The sequence below is a fragment of the Lepus europaeus genome, chromosome 8 (assembly GCF_033115175.1).
Source record: "Lepus europaeus isolate LE1 chromosome 8, mLepTim1.pri, whole genome shotgun sequence".
Taxonomy (NCBI): domain Eukaryota; kingdom Metazoa; phylum Chordata; class Mammalia; order Lagomorpha; family Leporidae; genus Lepus; species Lepus europaeus.
In genome coordinates this window covers 88,882,710-88,897,298 of record NC_084834.1, presented here as the reverse complement: position 1 = coordinate 88,897,298, position 14,589 = coordinate 88,882,710, and the positions used below count along the sequence as shown (strand labels likewise).

At 44.9% G+C, this 14,589-nt stretch overlaps 1 protein-coding gene across 5 annotated transcripts in view; it reads right to left on the bottom strand.

Moving 5' to 3' along the window:
- Positions 1-14,589, bottom strand: part of FAM13A (family with sequence similarity 13 member A) — a 359,592-nt gene that overhangs the window by 25,727 nt on the left and 319,276 nt on the right. For all 5 annotated transcript variants that reach the window (XM_062199865.1, XM_062199863.1, XM_062199866.1 and 2 more), the window contains 3 exons: positions 14,223-14,299; positions 13,758-13,800; positions 5,037-5,187 (listed from right to left, as the gene is read on the bottom strand). In XM_062199865.1, the coding sequence (XP_062055849.1) occupies positions 5,037-5,187; positions 13,758-13,800; positions 14,223-14,299 (271 nt within the window). The remainder of the gene's footprint in view (positions 1-5,036; positions 5,188-13,757; positions 13,801-14,222; positions 14,300-14,589) is intronic.

Sequence of the window (14,589 nt, the reverse complement as noted above, 5' to 3'; positions counted from 1 at the left end):
GTTTGGGAAATATTTTATATTTTAAACAGTGATTTTAGAGCAATGAAACAGATTAGGCTTTTGCAAGAAAATTATTCAAGGGAAAACAAAAAATATTTGAGGCTCCAAATTGGATTTTCATCCTAAAGCACTACATAAAATAAATGCATTTTCAGAATTTCTTGGGCACAGTGATTTTGCCTTTGGTCATGTGTCTTGTTACAACGAACTCTGGACAGAAGAAAAACATGTTTCTCTATTAAAAATTAATCCACCCAGGTCAGCTGATATCACAGCAGCTCAGAAATAAGAAGGATAAAAACTGTGTGCTTGCTGCCTAAGGAATAAAACACATCAGGTCCTCGGGGAGTTCCAGTTCAGACACTAGAACACATAAGAATAAAGACATTGGGGCTGGCACTGTGGCGCAGTGGGTTAACGCCCTGGCCTGAAGTGCCGGCATCCCATATGGGTGCCAGTTCGAGACCTGGCTGCTCCGCTTCCAATCCAGCTCTCTGCTGTGGCCTGGGAAAGCAGTAGAGGATGGCCCAAGTCCTTGGGCCCCTGAACCCATGAGGGAGACCCAGAGGAAGCACCTGGCTCCTGGCTTCGGATTGGCACAGTTCTGGCCGTGGTGGCCAATTGGAGAGTGAACCATTGGATGGAGGACCTCTCTCTCTTTCTGCCTCTCTTCTCTCTGTGTAACTCTGACTTTCAAATAAATGAATAAATCTTTTTTTAAAAAAAGAATAAAAGAAATTCATCAAAGAAGGAGTAGAGCTATCTTGGAAGAATGCTACTGTGGTCACTGGGACAGAGCTACTCTTTGCCTAGCTGGCTAGATCCATTCTTTGAATAAAAGAAAAACCAGTCATTGAGATGATTTGCTTCTTAAGAAATCAGCACAGAATTAAGGGATCTGCTGTTTCCCATATTTCATTTCCAACCATGATTATTTACAAGCATCACTTCTCGGTGCAGTGCTGTAACGATTTTTCTTTCAGGTGTGCTGGGAGGTTCTTTCATATTTCATAGAAAGGCACAACCGCACCAGGGAGGTGAGAACACTTCCATGACATTTTCCTTAGTGTTCCAAAATTTAATTCTAGTAGACCTATTAGACTGTTCAAGTACTCTGGCAAACTGTGAGTTAGAATCTCAGCAGTCAAGCGTCACCAGTTATACATCCAACCTTTATATTTCATGTATCTGGTTTGCCCATTTGCAAAGTTAATCAGCAAGTTGTCGATGGCTCCATTTAAATCATCAGTAAATGTGTGGACCGAGATAAGATGGACAACTTTTATCCAAGGAGAATATCTGCTGCTAGAATTGACTTTGAGGCCCGTTTCTGCCCTTTTAAGTTCACTTACTGCATCAGTTACTAACTCACTCCCTGTCCGCTCCCCCCCCCACACTCTCCCTCTCATTGAGGGCTTTGTCAAAGGCCCAGCTTCCAGAGAGCAAGGCAGCTGTGGGACCTGGTCGGTCCTTAGTAAGTTCTTGGAGGACCTGGGAATTCCCGACTCCTCTTCCAGGTTCAGAGTCATCCACGGTCGCTAGGTAGAGTCAGGCCCTGGTTTCAAAGGCAGCAAACTTTTCCTGAAACTTGGCTTGGAAATATCTATGGAAGATAGGACTAACGAAGGCTAATGCTGAGACAGGGTCACTAACTTGCCCACAGAGCTGGTTAACCTGCGGAGCCAGTACTTGAACTCAAGGAGTCTGCCATGAGGCATAACCAGCATTGTACAGCAAGAGGCATCAGGAGACTTTGTTGCTTTGAGTCACTGTTTTGCCTCTTTGGGCCTCTACTGTCATAGCCATACGATGGGAGGGCTCAATTGGCAAAACTTTAAAATCCTTTCTTCTTTGTGTTTCTTTTAGAGAACTTCCTGTCCACAGTTATTTTCAACAAGCAGTACATGATGAGTATGCTATATGAAGTATTTTATGTCCCTATAAAAATGCCCTTTAAATTTAATTTCATCAGGACAAACAGAATAGAGTAACTGCAGGTTTATACTCCAGTTCCTCCATAAATGCCACCCCAAGTCCACGTAAGTTGGCTGCCTGGGAACATTCCGATTAGGTAGCTCTGAAGGAATTTAAATAACACAGAATAGTACACACGATCTGCGCGTTCACTTAATTTTGGAGAGTGAAAACTCGAATAATAACAATAATAAGAAGGTCATGTGGATAGATCAAGTGATGTACCCTAAGACACAGCCACATATGAGAAAAAGATAAAGCGACAGAGCATGGTTAGTGCCTAACACGATTAGACTGAGCCCGTATTCCTGGGAGGCGCTCATCTAAGCAGTCCACGAAATCCGCTCATTGGTCTCACTTCCCTTTCTGTTTCCTTGATATCCCGAAGGTGGACAAGAGCATTTCTGTACTGGAGCATGGCCTACAGAGCTCACAGCAGAGGCTGCTCAAGCAGAGCTGCCTCACCTGAGAGCCCGCCGTGCCCCATCTGTGGCGTGGGCTGGGGAGTGAGCAAGCAAGACAGGGAGAGGGGGTGGCAGTAACACCCCATGGGGCTTCCACACCGGTGAGGGAGCCCTGTAGCTGGCTGCTGCTTCACATGGATGTGGCCCTACAACCTCCACTGATGTCTTATTAAATTGGCTTCACATTTGGTGCTTCAGTTAAGGGCAACGTTTATTCTTTGCTGGAAAGTCATCATTTTGTTTCTTACCGAAGATATAAACGATAAGTGTTATTTTAGTAACTATACTTTATGCTCTTATTTTATCTCCCCTTTAACCAGAAATTCCTTTATTTTGATTTTATTTATTGCTATATTATTGAAATAACATAACATGGAATGTATAAAATGTATGTTTTAATAAGCAGTAATCAGATTATCAAAATGCCCTTGAAATGAACCTGTGTGGATTTTGGAGACATGCAAGTTCAAGGACAAATATAGGAATTGGCAAAACAAACTCAAAGCAAGCTACTTCACAGGTTACAGGGATGATGCGGTTCACATTTCCAAGTCTACTGGACTACTATGTATTTTTTTTCAGTTATCTTTTTAAAAAACAGCTACCTAGATTTCCAAAACAAAATGATGCTTCCCTTACATTATTATTTATCTGAAGAAAGTTCTCTATATTAAAGTAATAACAGAGTTTCAGAGGATATGCAAGTTGGCTTTCAACTGCTCTAAAGAGAATTTATGTTAGCGAGCGGGGACAGATTATCAATTTATGATGAAATAAGATGAAAACAATTGAACTGAGGACATCTGAGGAGGAGGAGACAAAGTGGCTCTGACCAAAATTCCTACGTTTATCTAGAGCTTCATGGAGGACCTTAGCACTATAGCCCAAATACAGCATCTCTTCTACTTTTTCAAAATTGTACTTATTTATTTGAAAGTCAGATCTACAGAAAGAAAGGGAGAGACCTTCTATCAGCTGGTTCACTCCCCAGATGGCTGCACCAGCTGGACCTGGGCTGTTCTGAAACCAGGAGCCAGGAGCTTCTTCCAGGACTCCTACATAGGTGGCAGGAGTCCAAGTACCTGGGCCATCGTCCACTGCTTTCCCAGACCATTAGCAGAGAGCTGGGTCAGAAGTGGAGCAGCCAGGACTCATCCCATATGGGATGCCGGTGCTGCAGGTGGGGGCTTCACCCACTACACCCCAGTCCAGCTTTCTCTTGAGTAACAGTGACTATTCTGAGACTTTCGAAGCAGGTCTATATTAAAAACTGACACATGTGCTTATTTCCAAGTGCACAATGACAAGACAAAAACAAAACAATCCCCAGGAACATCTCACTTAGAAATCGAACAACTCTGCCTTTTTTTTCTCAATGACTGCACTGGGAGCTGGAAAGATCTGACAAAATCCCCGACCCACACTGCCTGGTTCAGTGCAGAGAGCCAGAACAGGGTAGAGGGCGAGGGGAGGGGAGGTGGGAGGACTGCAGTTACAAAAACCTGGGAGCCAGAATGCCACGGGTTCTTCTTTCTCACCTGGCAGTCTGTTCAGATCTCCTTCTGATCCTGCTTCTAAGACTATTAACACACTGAGCAGTTTTGGGTTTAAAAAGAAAGCGAGGGAGTGAGTGAGAAGTGGCAGAGGGAGTGAGAAAGGGGAAGGGATAGAAGACAGGAGCTCAGCAGAGGCAGGTGCTCAGCAGGCTTGACTGCTCATGAAACAGTTCGTGCTCACTGTGTTAAGTCACCATGCCCAGGTGGCTGAAGTCACAGATTTGGGACACAGATCCGTGTCTGGATGCAGACACAAAGGACAGTGACAGAAGCAGCAGCTGCAAAATCCTCCCTGAGTCACGGCTGCGACAAGGCTACCCTCGTCTTCCTCACAAGTCAGTTGGTGACATTTAGCTAAGAGTCTCCAGATAAAATCATCTACGACATGGAGCTCCAGGCTTTCGGTTTGAAGCACTGTCATTTCTCCTTGATGAGCAAATCCCTTAAGTTTGTTAGCCTGAATCACACAAAAAAATGTATCCGTGCAAAACAAACATAGAGGCAAAGCAAACCAAAGCCATTTCTTATAAAAGGGGCAAGAGATTTCCCGAGGGGCATGAGTGGTTGGCAGGCAGGAGTGAGATCAGGTGCAATGACAGGAAGTCCTTAATTGTTCCTGATTCTCTGCTTGCTACTGGGTGGGGGCTGGGGGAGGGACACACTTATCAGTGCTCCTGGTGAGCTGAAAAGAAAAGAGAGAGGGCTGCAACGTGACACCAGGATAAAGGGCAAGCATGTATCCTTTCTTAGATTGCAGCCACCCTTGGTCACATTCAACCTGACACATTCCTGTGCTAGGGAAAGGATGTTAGGTCATTTAGACAAACAGTTATTTCTGCATGCATAGCTCACTAGCGCTTGTTCTCTCTCTCTCTCTCTCTCTCTCTCTCTCACACACACACACACACACACACACACACCCCGATGCAGGACAGGCTCCTGTTCTGGCTTCTTTACATACGCTTTACATGCCTCTCACTTGTGCTTTTTTTCATATGTTTTTCCCGTGTGAAGTCCCCCAAGTCCCATCAGCCGCCCCTACCTTCCCAGCTCTTGTCATCACACAATGCAGTGAGGTCCAGCTGGGGCACTTCGGAGCCGAAGCTCTCCTGCTGGTCTTCGCCGGGGTCCTGACTCCTCTGCTGTTTGGTGTCAGGTAGGCTGGCAGGCTCCTGGATCTTCATGGTAGGGCTCTGCAAAGCACAGCACAACGTCCCCAATAGCTCCTGCTCACCGAAAGCCACGGACGTCCTCAGCAGTAACCTCACTCCTTCGGGATGAAACCAGCAGAGCCACAGCAGGCAACACACCCAACACAGCAGCCACAGTCATGGCTCGGTGACAGCCCCGGGAGCCTAGCTGGCCACTTGCACGCAAAAAACAACAGTCCACCTGCGTTCCAACTTTTCCTCTACAAGGCGGACCTGCCGATTTCCTGGGGCTGCTCCTTCGGATAACTGCAGGCAGCTGACACTGGCTGATTGCTGACTGGGGCTGGCCAGGAGGCAAAGGAGTTTGTGTTTCCTTAAAGGAGCATGACTCTCCAGACTGTAAACAACAACAAAAAACCGGGCCACTGCTGTTGCTAGGGCCGCGGTAGCATAGCGACACAGCGTCTCAGGCACCAGGCTTCTCTGCCCCTTAGGTAAACAGTGCTGCAGGGTCAGGAGCACCGGCTGCACTGTGCAAGCTCCCCTGCCGGTCCTGCAGGCTCACATCAATTAAGCGGGGCTAACTGCACATTCCCAGGCTTCCTGTGGCTGTCTCCTTGTATGGGGAAGGCAGCCTATTTATGGAGGAGCTCCGGGTATTAAAGCGTTGTTGCGCAAATTCACACAGCGCTGGGGTTTGGCATCGCATCGCGGCTAGCAGAAAGGAATACGGGCTCGGGAAAGGAGCCAAAATGACACCGCAGGCACTTTTTTTTTTTTTTTTTTAGATAAAAAGCCAAGAGCTGGCAAGTCGTTGATGCATAATTTATATCTTACAAATCTGCACTGTCACTTGTTTGTCTGCTGTTCATCTGCTTTGCATATTAAGTCCTCAGCTACACTGGGCTTTGCATAGAGGGGACACCTACTCCAGGCTATGGCAGCTGAGAGACGGGAAAACCCTTCCCAAAAGGCTGATTGTCACACCGAGTGTATGTTTTTTAAAAATCACATTAAAATTAGTTCCATTATGTCGACATTCTTTAAAAAAAAAAAAAAACTTTTGGCACATCGTAAACAAACCATTGTAACCTTTCTCTTATGAAATTATAAATAACTGTGTTTACTCACAGATATAGTTCTCAAGTAGCTCTGAACTGTACAAAAGATTTCCTTTGGGAGTAACTGAAAATTTATTTTAGCAAATAACTTGTATGCTATCACTAAATGAAGAAAACCAAAAACATCTGGAAATTGTGAGTGATTTCATTAATGGAGGAGAAATGTTCTTATGCTTAAAATAAAGCACTATTTAAGACTTCCAGTGACTTTTAATAACTATGAAACCCACTTTGAAATCACCAGGGCAAGACACAGGGCTTTTACTAGGATTTTCCATGAAATGATGCAGAAGGATGGTATTTTCGGCACATTTGGGATGAAATGAAATGCCATCCATCAGGTCATGAGGAGCTACTGAAGTCCGAGGGAAATGCCATGGAAATAGGGATCTTTAAAACTTATCTTAAAAATGCTGCTTGTCAAGAAAGCAGATTTTTTTTAAAAAAAATATTTATTTGAAAGTCAAAGCTATAGAGAGAGGGGGAGAGAGAGAGAGACAAGGAGAGAGATCTTCCATCTGCTGGTTTACCCCTAAATGGGTACAATAGCCAGGGCTGAGCCAGGCTGATGCCAGGAGCCAGGAGCTACATCTGGGTCTCCCATGGGAGTGGCAGGGGCTCAAGTACTTGGGCTATCTTCTGCTGCTTTTCCCAGGCCATAGCAGAGAGCTGGATTGGAAGTGAAGCAGCCAAGCCAGGAACCAGATGGGATGCTGGCATCATAGGTGGCGACTTAACCTGCTACGCCATAATGTCAGCCATGGATTATGTTTTGTCAAAAAATTATCTGACCTTTGAACTGAATCTTAAGTGGCCTGGGGCTCTCCACTCAGAAGCGATGCTCAGCTTTTTAGAAAAGTTAGCGTCAGTTGTGTGTGAGTGAAAGAATATGCATACGGCAAATAAACATTTTCTCAACAAAGTCTTGTTGCATTTGCAGACATAAAAATATGATTTTGAAAGTGGGAAACAGGCATCAAGTCAGTTTTTAAATTGCAATACCACCAAAAGGGCACGAATGTAGCTCACACACAGGCCCGGCTTGCAGTGGCTCAGGAACAGACCAGTTTGGTGCTGGGCCCCCATTCCCTACCCCTCACTACCTCCTTAGCAATCGCAACCTCGCAAGGCCCTTCTGACCTGTGGGAAGCGGTGGGGAGGTCCTAGCATACTCTGTGGAGTGCCCGAGACCCAGCAAGGGCAGCTTTCACTGATTCTGTGATAAATGCTGTGGCATTGCTAGAGAGAGGAGCTGGCGATGAGACACTTGCAAGTCCTCTTTGAGGTGAGATGTGTGACCACAGGGGTTGCAACAGAGTTTTAAATGCATTAGGAAAAAGCAGCAGAAAGAGGCACTGGGACGTCCATCATGATAGGCGATTTGGAGGGCTGTGGAGAGGGTGTTTCACACAGAAGGAAGGAGTGTGCAGTGGGCTTGAGGGTGTGGTGTGCTTGGTCACAGCTGGAGAAGAGGTTCAGGGTGGCAGCCCCCAGGATGGGAAGGGGGAGATGGCAGGGGGCGAGTGGGTCAGCAAAGCAGACATGTGCTGGCCTAAGCATGATCTGAGTGCTGATATATAACTGTATTACATAATGGGACTGCACCTGACTATTTTAAGTCAGGTGCAAGAGATGCAGAGATAAAATAGATTCATTCATTCATTCATTCATTCATTCAAGAAATGACTTTGGAGGGCCTACCATATGCCAGACTTTTTTTTTTTTTTAAACAGACATTGGAGAAACTAATGGACAGAATAAAGTATTTGTCCTAATGAATCTTAGAGGAAGGGGGCATTTGATAAACAAAGAAAAAATGGAGGAAACTAAAGTAGGGTAGGGGACAGTGGGGGTAGGGGTTGAGGTCTCCTACTTCATACTGAGTGGCCAGGGAAGGCCTCTGCTACAGTGACATAATGAACGGACAGGTGAAGAGTGAGAAAGTGAGCATTCCAGGAAGAAGAGCAGGTGCAAAGGCCCTGGGACATGCTTGTTTTTAATGTTTCAGGAATATCAAAGACCATCTTCCTCTGTTTTTCCATGTGTCTTAGCCAGGAACCAGATCAAAAGTGGAGCAGCTGGAACACTAACTGGCATCCATACAGGGTACTGGCAATGCAGGCGGTGGCTTAACCTGCTATACCATAATGCCAGTCCCTCCATGAACTTCTTTTAGTACCCACACATACTAGCATGAAAACTGCGCTCAGGCCCAAGTGTTGGGTGTAATGGTTAAACCACCAGTTGGGATGCTCACATCCCATGGCTGAGTGCCCAGGTTCTAGCCAGCTCACTTGCCAATCCGGCTTCCTGCTGATGGACACCATGGGAGGCAGCAGTGATGGCTCAAGTACCAGGGTCTCTATTACCCATATGGAGACCTGGATTGAGTGCCCAGCTCCTGTCTTCAGCCTGGCCCAGCCCAAAACTGTTGTGGCCATTCGGGGAGTGAACCAGTAGACAGGAGTCAGTTTCTCTCTCTCCCTCTCCCTCTCCCTCTCCTTCTCCCTCTCTCTCTATCTCTCCCCCCCCCCCCCCACCCAACATGGGAGACCTGCATTGAGTTCTCAGGAGTCACTGTGGCCATTTGGGGAGTGAGCCAGCAGCTAAGACTGCTCGTTTGCACACACTCCCCTTCTCTCTTTCTGCCTCTCAAATAAATAAATAAATTTCAAAAAAAGAAAGAAAGAAAATAACAACAAAAAACCTGCTCTTCCTTCAAAGGTTAGCTTGGTCTGAGGCCCCTTGCCTGGCTGTCCTACCCTCTTCAGCGGTGCTTATCATACACTATTGCAAATATTGTGTCTGTTTGCGAATCTGTTTTTCCCTCTCAATCATTAAGGTTGGAATGTCAAGGGCATTTTCAAAATACCAAAATATTTTGGTTGTAACTTGTTTACATTCCTCATATCTTGAATTAAATCAGAGAGCAAATAAATTACTTTCACAATTTCCACTCAGAGGCCCTTGTGCTGTTATGTCTCACATCACACCCTAAAACGTGGCGCCGTTGGACAGCACGCCAAGTATTCGTGTGCTGCAGTGACCCGCATGCTGGGCTCTGGGAGACAATGGGCCACAGCACGGAAGGCGTATGCAGGCAGAGACGTGATTTAAATGCCACCTCTGCAGACACAGGGTCTTCAGGGAACAAGAGTCCTGGAACTTCAGAGAACTTCTAAAGGAGTAATAGAGAAAAGAAAACTTCCTTTTCTCCATTCCTGGCATAAGACTTTGTAAAGCTCTGAGGATTACATGAAACACGCGCACAGAACAGATAACCCAAGGTAACCGTGAAAGAGCTGGTACTTCCACTCATAACCTTCCTCCCTTTCCTGTTCATTCCTCTAGCAAGCGTCTGTTGAACACATAATACGTCCTAGGCGTCGGAAGTCAGGGGTGAACAAACACGGGGTCCGGTGCAGAGGGGAGGCAGCAAGCACACGAGTGCCAGGGTCACGTATGCCATAAAGAGACACACGGGACACTACAGAGAACCCAAGGAGAGAGCTCACCGTGCCTGGGCCTCCAGGGGGCATGTCCCGCTCAAGTCACGGAGCCACAAACCACGAGTCCGGCTGTCCGGCTGTGCCTGCTGTTTCCTGCCCCCAGCTTTACTGATCCTGGAGGGTTTCTTTGCTCTATCCTTTCTCCCTCCTGCCTGCGATAAGAGACCTAGCTAATAGCTTACCCGAGCCAGGACTGACAGTGTCAGGGAGCGCGCTGTCTACTGCAGTTTATGCGCCGCAGAAACCACAGTGCTAAGAGCAGAACCACATGGAGCCATCCGTGTTTCTTGTTCGGCCTGACCACAAAGGGAACCGGACAAAACACATTTCTAAAATGCATGTGAACTGCAGTAGCCTTTTGTGACCATTCGTGGGGATGTTTCAGAAATCCACCTCCTCAGGGCAAACACAAGCTCATGTTTGAAACCTTGTGATAACCAATATTAATCCTCATGGGAAAGTCTTGACTTCTGGTTTTTTTGTTTTTCATTTTAGAAGCAGGCTAAAAAAAGGGGGGTGGGATTGTCTTTTGTTTGTTATGAATGTCCTGTTTGTTATCAAAGGTATGCTTCTAAGCTCTCTTAAGCAGTAGGCTTAGAAAGTATAAAGCATATAAAAATATCTTAAAAGAATTTAACACTTCATTGGCCATATAATTCCAACATAAAATGGTCTCTCTGAGATAATGCAAAACCCTCCCATGTATTTAATAATTGTCTTTTGTTTTGCTTCCTTGACAAAGAGATTCATTGTCAAGTTATTATTTCCATATTCTGGGTTTTCTGAGAAGCATAACACATTTTTGCCATAGAAAAGAACTTGGAAGGAAATGAACTGAGGCACAAGGTATCGATTCCAATGTAAAGAGAACTCAAAATCTGCATTTTCAGTGACACAGCTAGAGGCTGCTGGTTTTAGGAATGACCTCTCTTCTGGGTACTTGGCAGTTGTTAAAAAGAGTTCAAAAACAAACCAAAGAACAAAGGCTCTAGACTCTGCACCCCCTGCTTCTTCCTTATTTATCTCACTCCAGGCAGTCCAACAGGACGCTTTATTACAAGGTCAGCTTCCAAAGCCTACCTGAAAAAACTGCACTTTAATTTTTGGCCTTTGGAAGCCACTCAAGTTTTTATTCATTGCCACTGGGTTGCTAACCAGTTTTTAATTCAAACGTATGTAAGACACTCACTTGAAATAGAAAGGAACGAATAGAAATGGGTAACTCATGGGCCTGTGCCTGCTTCAGCAGGCCCTCTCTGGAGAAGATTGGTTGTATCATCAAAAGAAATGAAAAAGACGCACAACAAAGGGAAACACACATCCACTTTCCACACTGCCTTCAAACAAGGCACACTGGGGCCAGTGTTGTGGCGTAGCAATGCTGGCATCCCATATGCATGCAAGTTCATGTCCTGGCTGCTCCACTTCTAATCCAGCTCCCTGCACATGGGACAGCAGCATTTGGAGGATGTCCCAGGTGCCTGGGCCCCTGCCACCCACGTGGAAGACTGCTGTGGCCATCTGGGGAGTGAACCAGGGAATGGGAGACCAATCTCTCTGTCTCTGTCTCTCCCTATCTCTCTGAAATTTTGACTTTCAAAATAAATAAATCTTTTAACAGCAGCAACAAACAAGGCAGGGTTACAACTGCAAAGACAGAGTCAGATCTGTGCCTGCCGTTGCCTTTGACAAGCAGACCTAGGGAAGCCTCTCTCCGTGGGTCTGCCCCAAGGAGCCGTGCTGAGGCGGAAGGCACCTGCTTCTCTTTCTCATGAAAAATTAGCGAAGAAAAGAAGGGAAAAACCTATTTTCCCCAGGAGCTGCCACTTGCCACGCTATGACAGCTGCATCTGAGTGTACCAGGAGAATTCTCAAGGACATTACTAATGAGCACAAAATCCACCTTAACGGAAAATGAAATCAGAAAAAAAAAAAATACCCATTCACAGTGGCCATGTAAATTCTGGCATCTCAATGGGATGCTACAGGAGACTTGAAACAAAAGAAATACTAGTTAAACAGAATTCTAGGAAGGATAACCCAAATACAGACTGCTCATCCCTAAAATGGGGGACTTATTGCTATTTTACCAGGAAACCAAATTACTATTTGTTTAATGTAATGTTCCCTATATCAAAAACTAAGATATCATAATACAGTGACCAGGGGGAGGAATTTTACAAGTGGAAAATAGATCTTTTCACGGTCTTTCATGAATATATATGCCTCCATAAATAGAAATACTCTCCAGTCTTGTGGGGTGATGTCTTATTTTTTTCCTTTTGGGCAGTTGGGATAGTAAGGCGACATGGAGACTTACTCTGGGTTTTAATTCACCACCTAATTTTATCCCCTAACTGAAACTGCCATGATGACAACGATTATTAATAGTGAATGCCTACAATGTGCCCACGGCAGGCTGGGCGCTGATTGGCAGCCTCACATGGGGGTGGCCCATGTGAGAACAGGACCTGGCACAGGGAGGGAGCCTGGAGATTTTTTCCCCATGATTCATCCACTGCCAGGGCAGTTTCCACAAAAAGACGAAGGCAAATCGAGTTCAATGTGAATGTGAGTTCGGGCGCCACTCGGAATTCATGAGTTAGCGTTCTGAAGTTCACCCCCAAGGGCTGCTCTGCTGCTCCCTTTCACCTCATACAAGAGAAGAGGCATAAAAGGGGAGAACTGAGAAGACCTCTCCAGCAGGCTGGCCAGGCCAGTCTTCCTGCTGAATGGCATGAGGGGCAGGTGCTTGCTCCAGCTGAGGACCGGGCGCGAGAAGGCAGGAAGCCAGAGAAAACACAGCATCATGGTGGAACCCACTCTTCCAAAGGTGCCCGCGGCAAAGCAAGGATGTCAGCCTGCATCCAAGGCAAGGAAGCAGGAAGGAGCTGGAAACAAGAGACGAAAGCAGTAGCCCAGACTCTATGAAGCCACGCAGGAAGCTGCACTCCCCTCCTGTTGCGTGGCGGGGAGAATGAAGAAGTACCCGCGACGCGCACTGAGCTGAGGCCATAGAAGGGGTCTCCAGTACTAGTGCATGCAGGGTCCTGAGCGATTTCATGCAAAATTTTACGTGCGCGTGTGATTGTCTAAGAAAGGAGCCCAAGGCTTTCTGATTCTTAATCTGCTGCAGTGTACGAACTCCACGGGTGCAGGGATTGTGGCTGTCATTAAACCCTAGCTCCTAGCACGGTCTCTGTACACAATAGGATTTAATATACATTGTTGATTTAGATGAAGGGCCAGGTCTCTCTATATAATTAATATATCCAAAGTCAGAATTCAAGAAGAGGTTTGGCTTTCATTCTTGCCAAAAACAAAACTGGTAAGGTTGGAGGTGGAGTTGGAAGCATTTGGCAGTAGCAGGTTAAGTGCACATTCAAGAATTTAAAATGAGGCTCAAGGCAGTGACTGGACGCTGGAGCTGGAAGAAGAGGAAGCAGATACTTGGGTTCACATGGCCATGCCCTGAGACGACAAGTGGGAGGCCAGGAAAGTGCACTAAATCGGAAGACACAGATGACATAACAGCATTAGAGACATTTCCCTTGCTTGTGTAATTAAAACAATTTATGCTAAATCGGAAAACTAATGAGGCAGTCCCTGTGACCGATCCACTATATCTCACCATCGGTAGGTTTCAGTCACTACAGACATGCAGCAAGTCATGGAAAATCAAACCAGTAGCCTTGTTTTTTTTTTTTTGTTCTGCCTTTCTTTGTGAAAAAAAAAAAAAAAAACCAACTAAAGAAAAATCCCCATATTATTAAAGTAGATTATCTTCACCATCAAGTAAAATAACTTACAAAGCAAATTTCTCAAGGAATATAGAATTCTTGACACTTGCTTTTCTAACCAGTCACAGCCCTGTCACTTATTTCCTTATCCCTCATTGAAGACTAACAATATCCCATACATACATGCAAGAATATATGCCCAAGCCCATCTCAGCCACCCCTCTTACTTGTTAGCTACTCACCTCAAAATGCTGGGTGTGTCCACCATCCCTTTCCTTTTCTTTGCTATAAACAACAGTAAAAACAATAGAATACCATAATTGTCTACTTATGTTGTAACAATGCTTTTCATCCACTATGATTTCACTTGTTTTAAAAGTGTATTGAATAAGTAAACCCTTAAAAAATAAATAAAATTTTCAACTTCAAAAACAAAACAAAGCAAAACAGTAATCAAAATAAAACACACACACCAGAAACAGAAGCAAACAGGAACGAGGTTTTTTTTTTTTTTTTTTTTTTTTTTTTCTTTTAATAGTACCCCAGTAAGTTTTCCATCCCAAGTCTGTTCCTTGCAATAAAATAGTAGTGGTAAACACACAGTTCTTTAATTCTATTCTTTTTAGTTCTTATAACTAAATGCATTAAATGAAAAAAATCTCTTCATATCCTTTGAAGACAATGCGATGAGAAAATTCTTAAATTACCTTTCATCAGACATGAGTTCCACATCATCGGGTGTTGTCCTCACATGAGATCGTGTGGAACTGAGACTTTCCATATTCTGCAACAGAACAAATGTTGGTTGCCCAATAGGCATGACAAGAAATATGCAACAGCAGAGTCCCCTTTCTCTAAAATAGAGCAACCATTTAATATGTAGTTGTAAACTAATTCTACTCATCACACTTCGATCCTTGTTAAAAACCAATAAATTATAAATGTAATATATTCTGTCTGCATCAAACTACATTTTTACTATAGCTTAAACAGAGACATCTGATAATGCCATAGAAATGGTCACTGTGCCCCGACCATCTTTATCAGGTATTATCCACATTTCCTTGCTAAGAT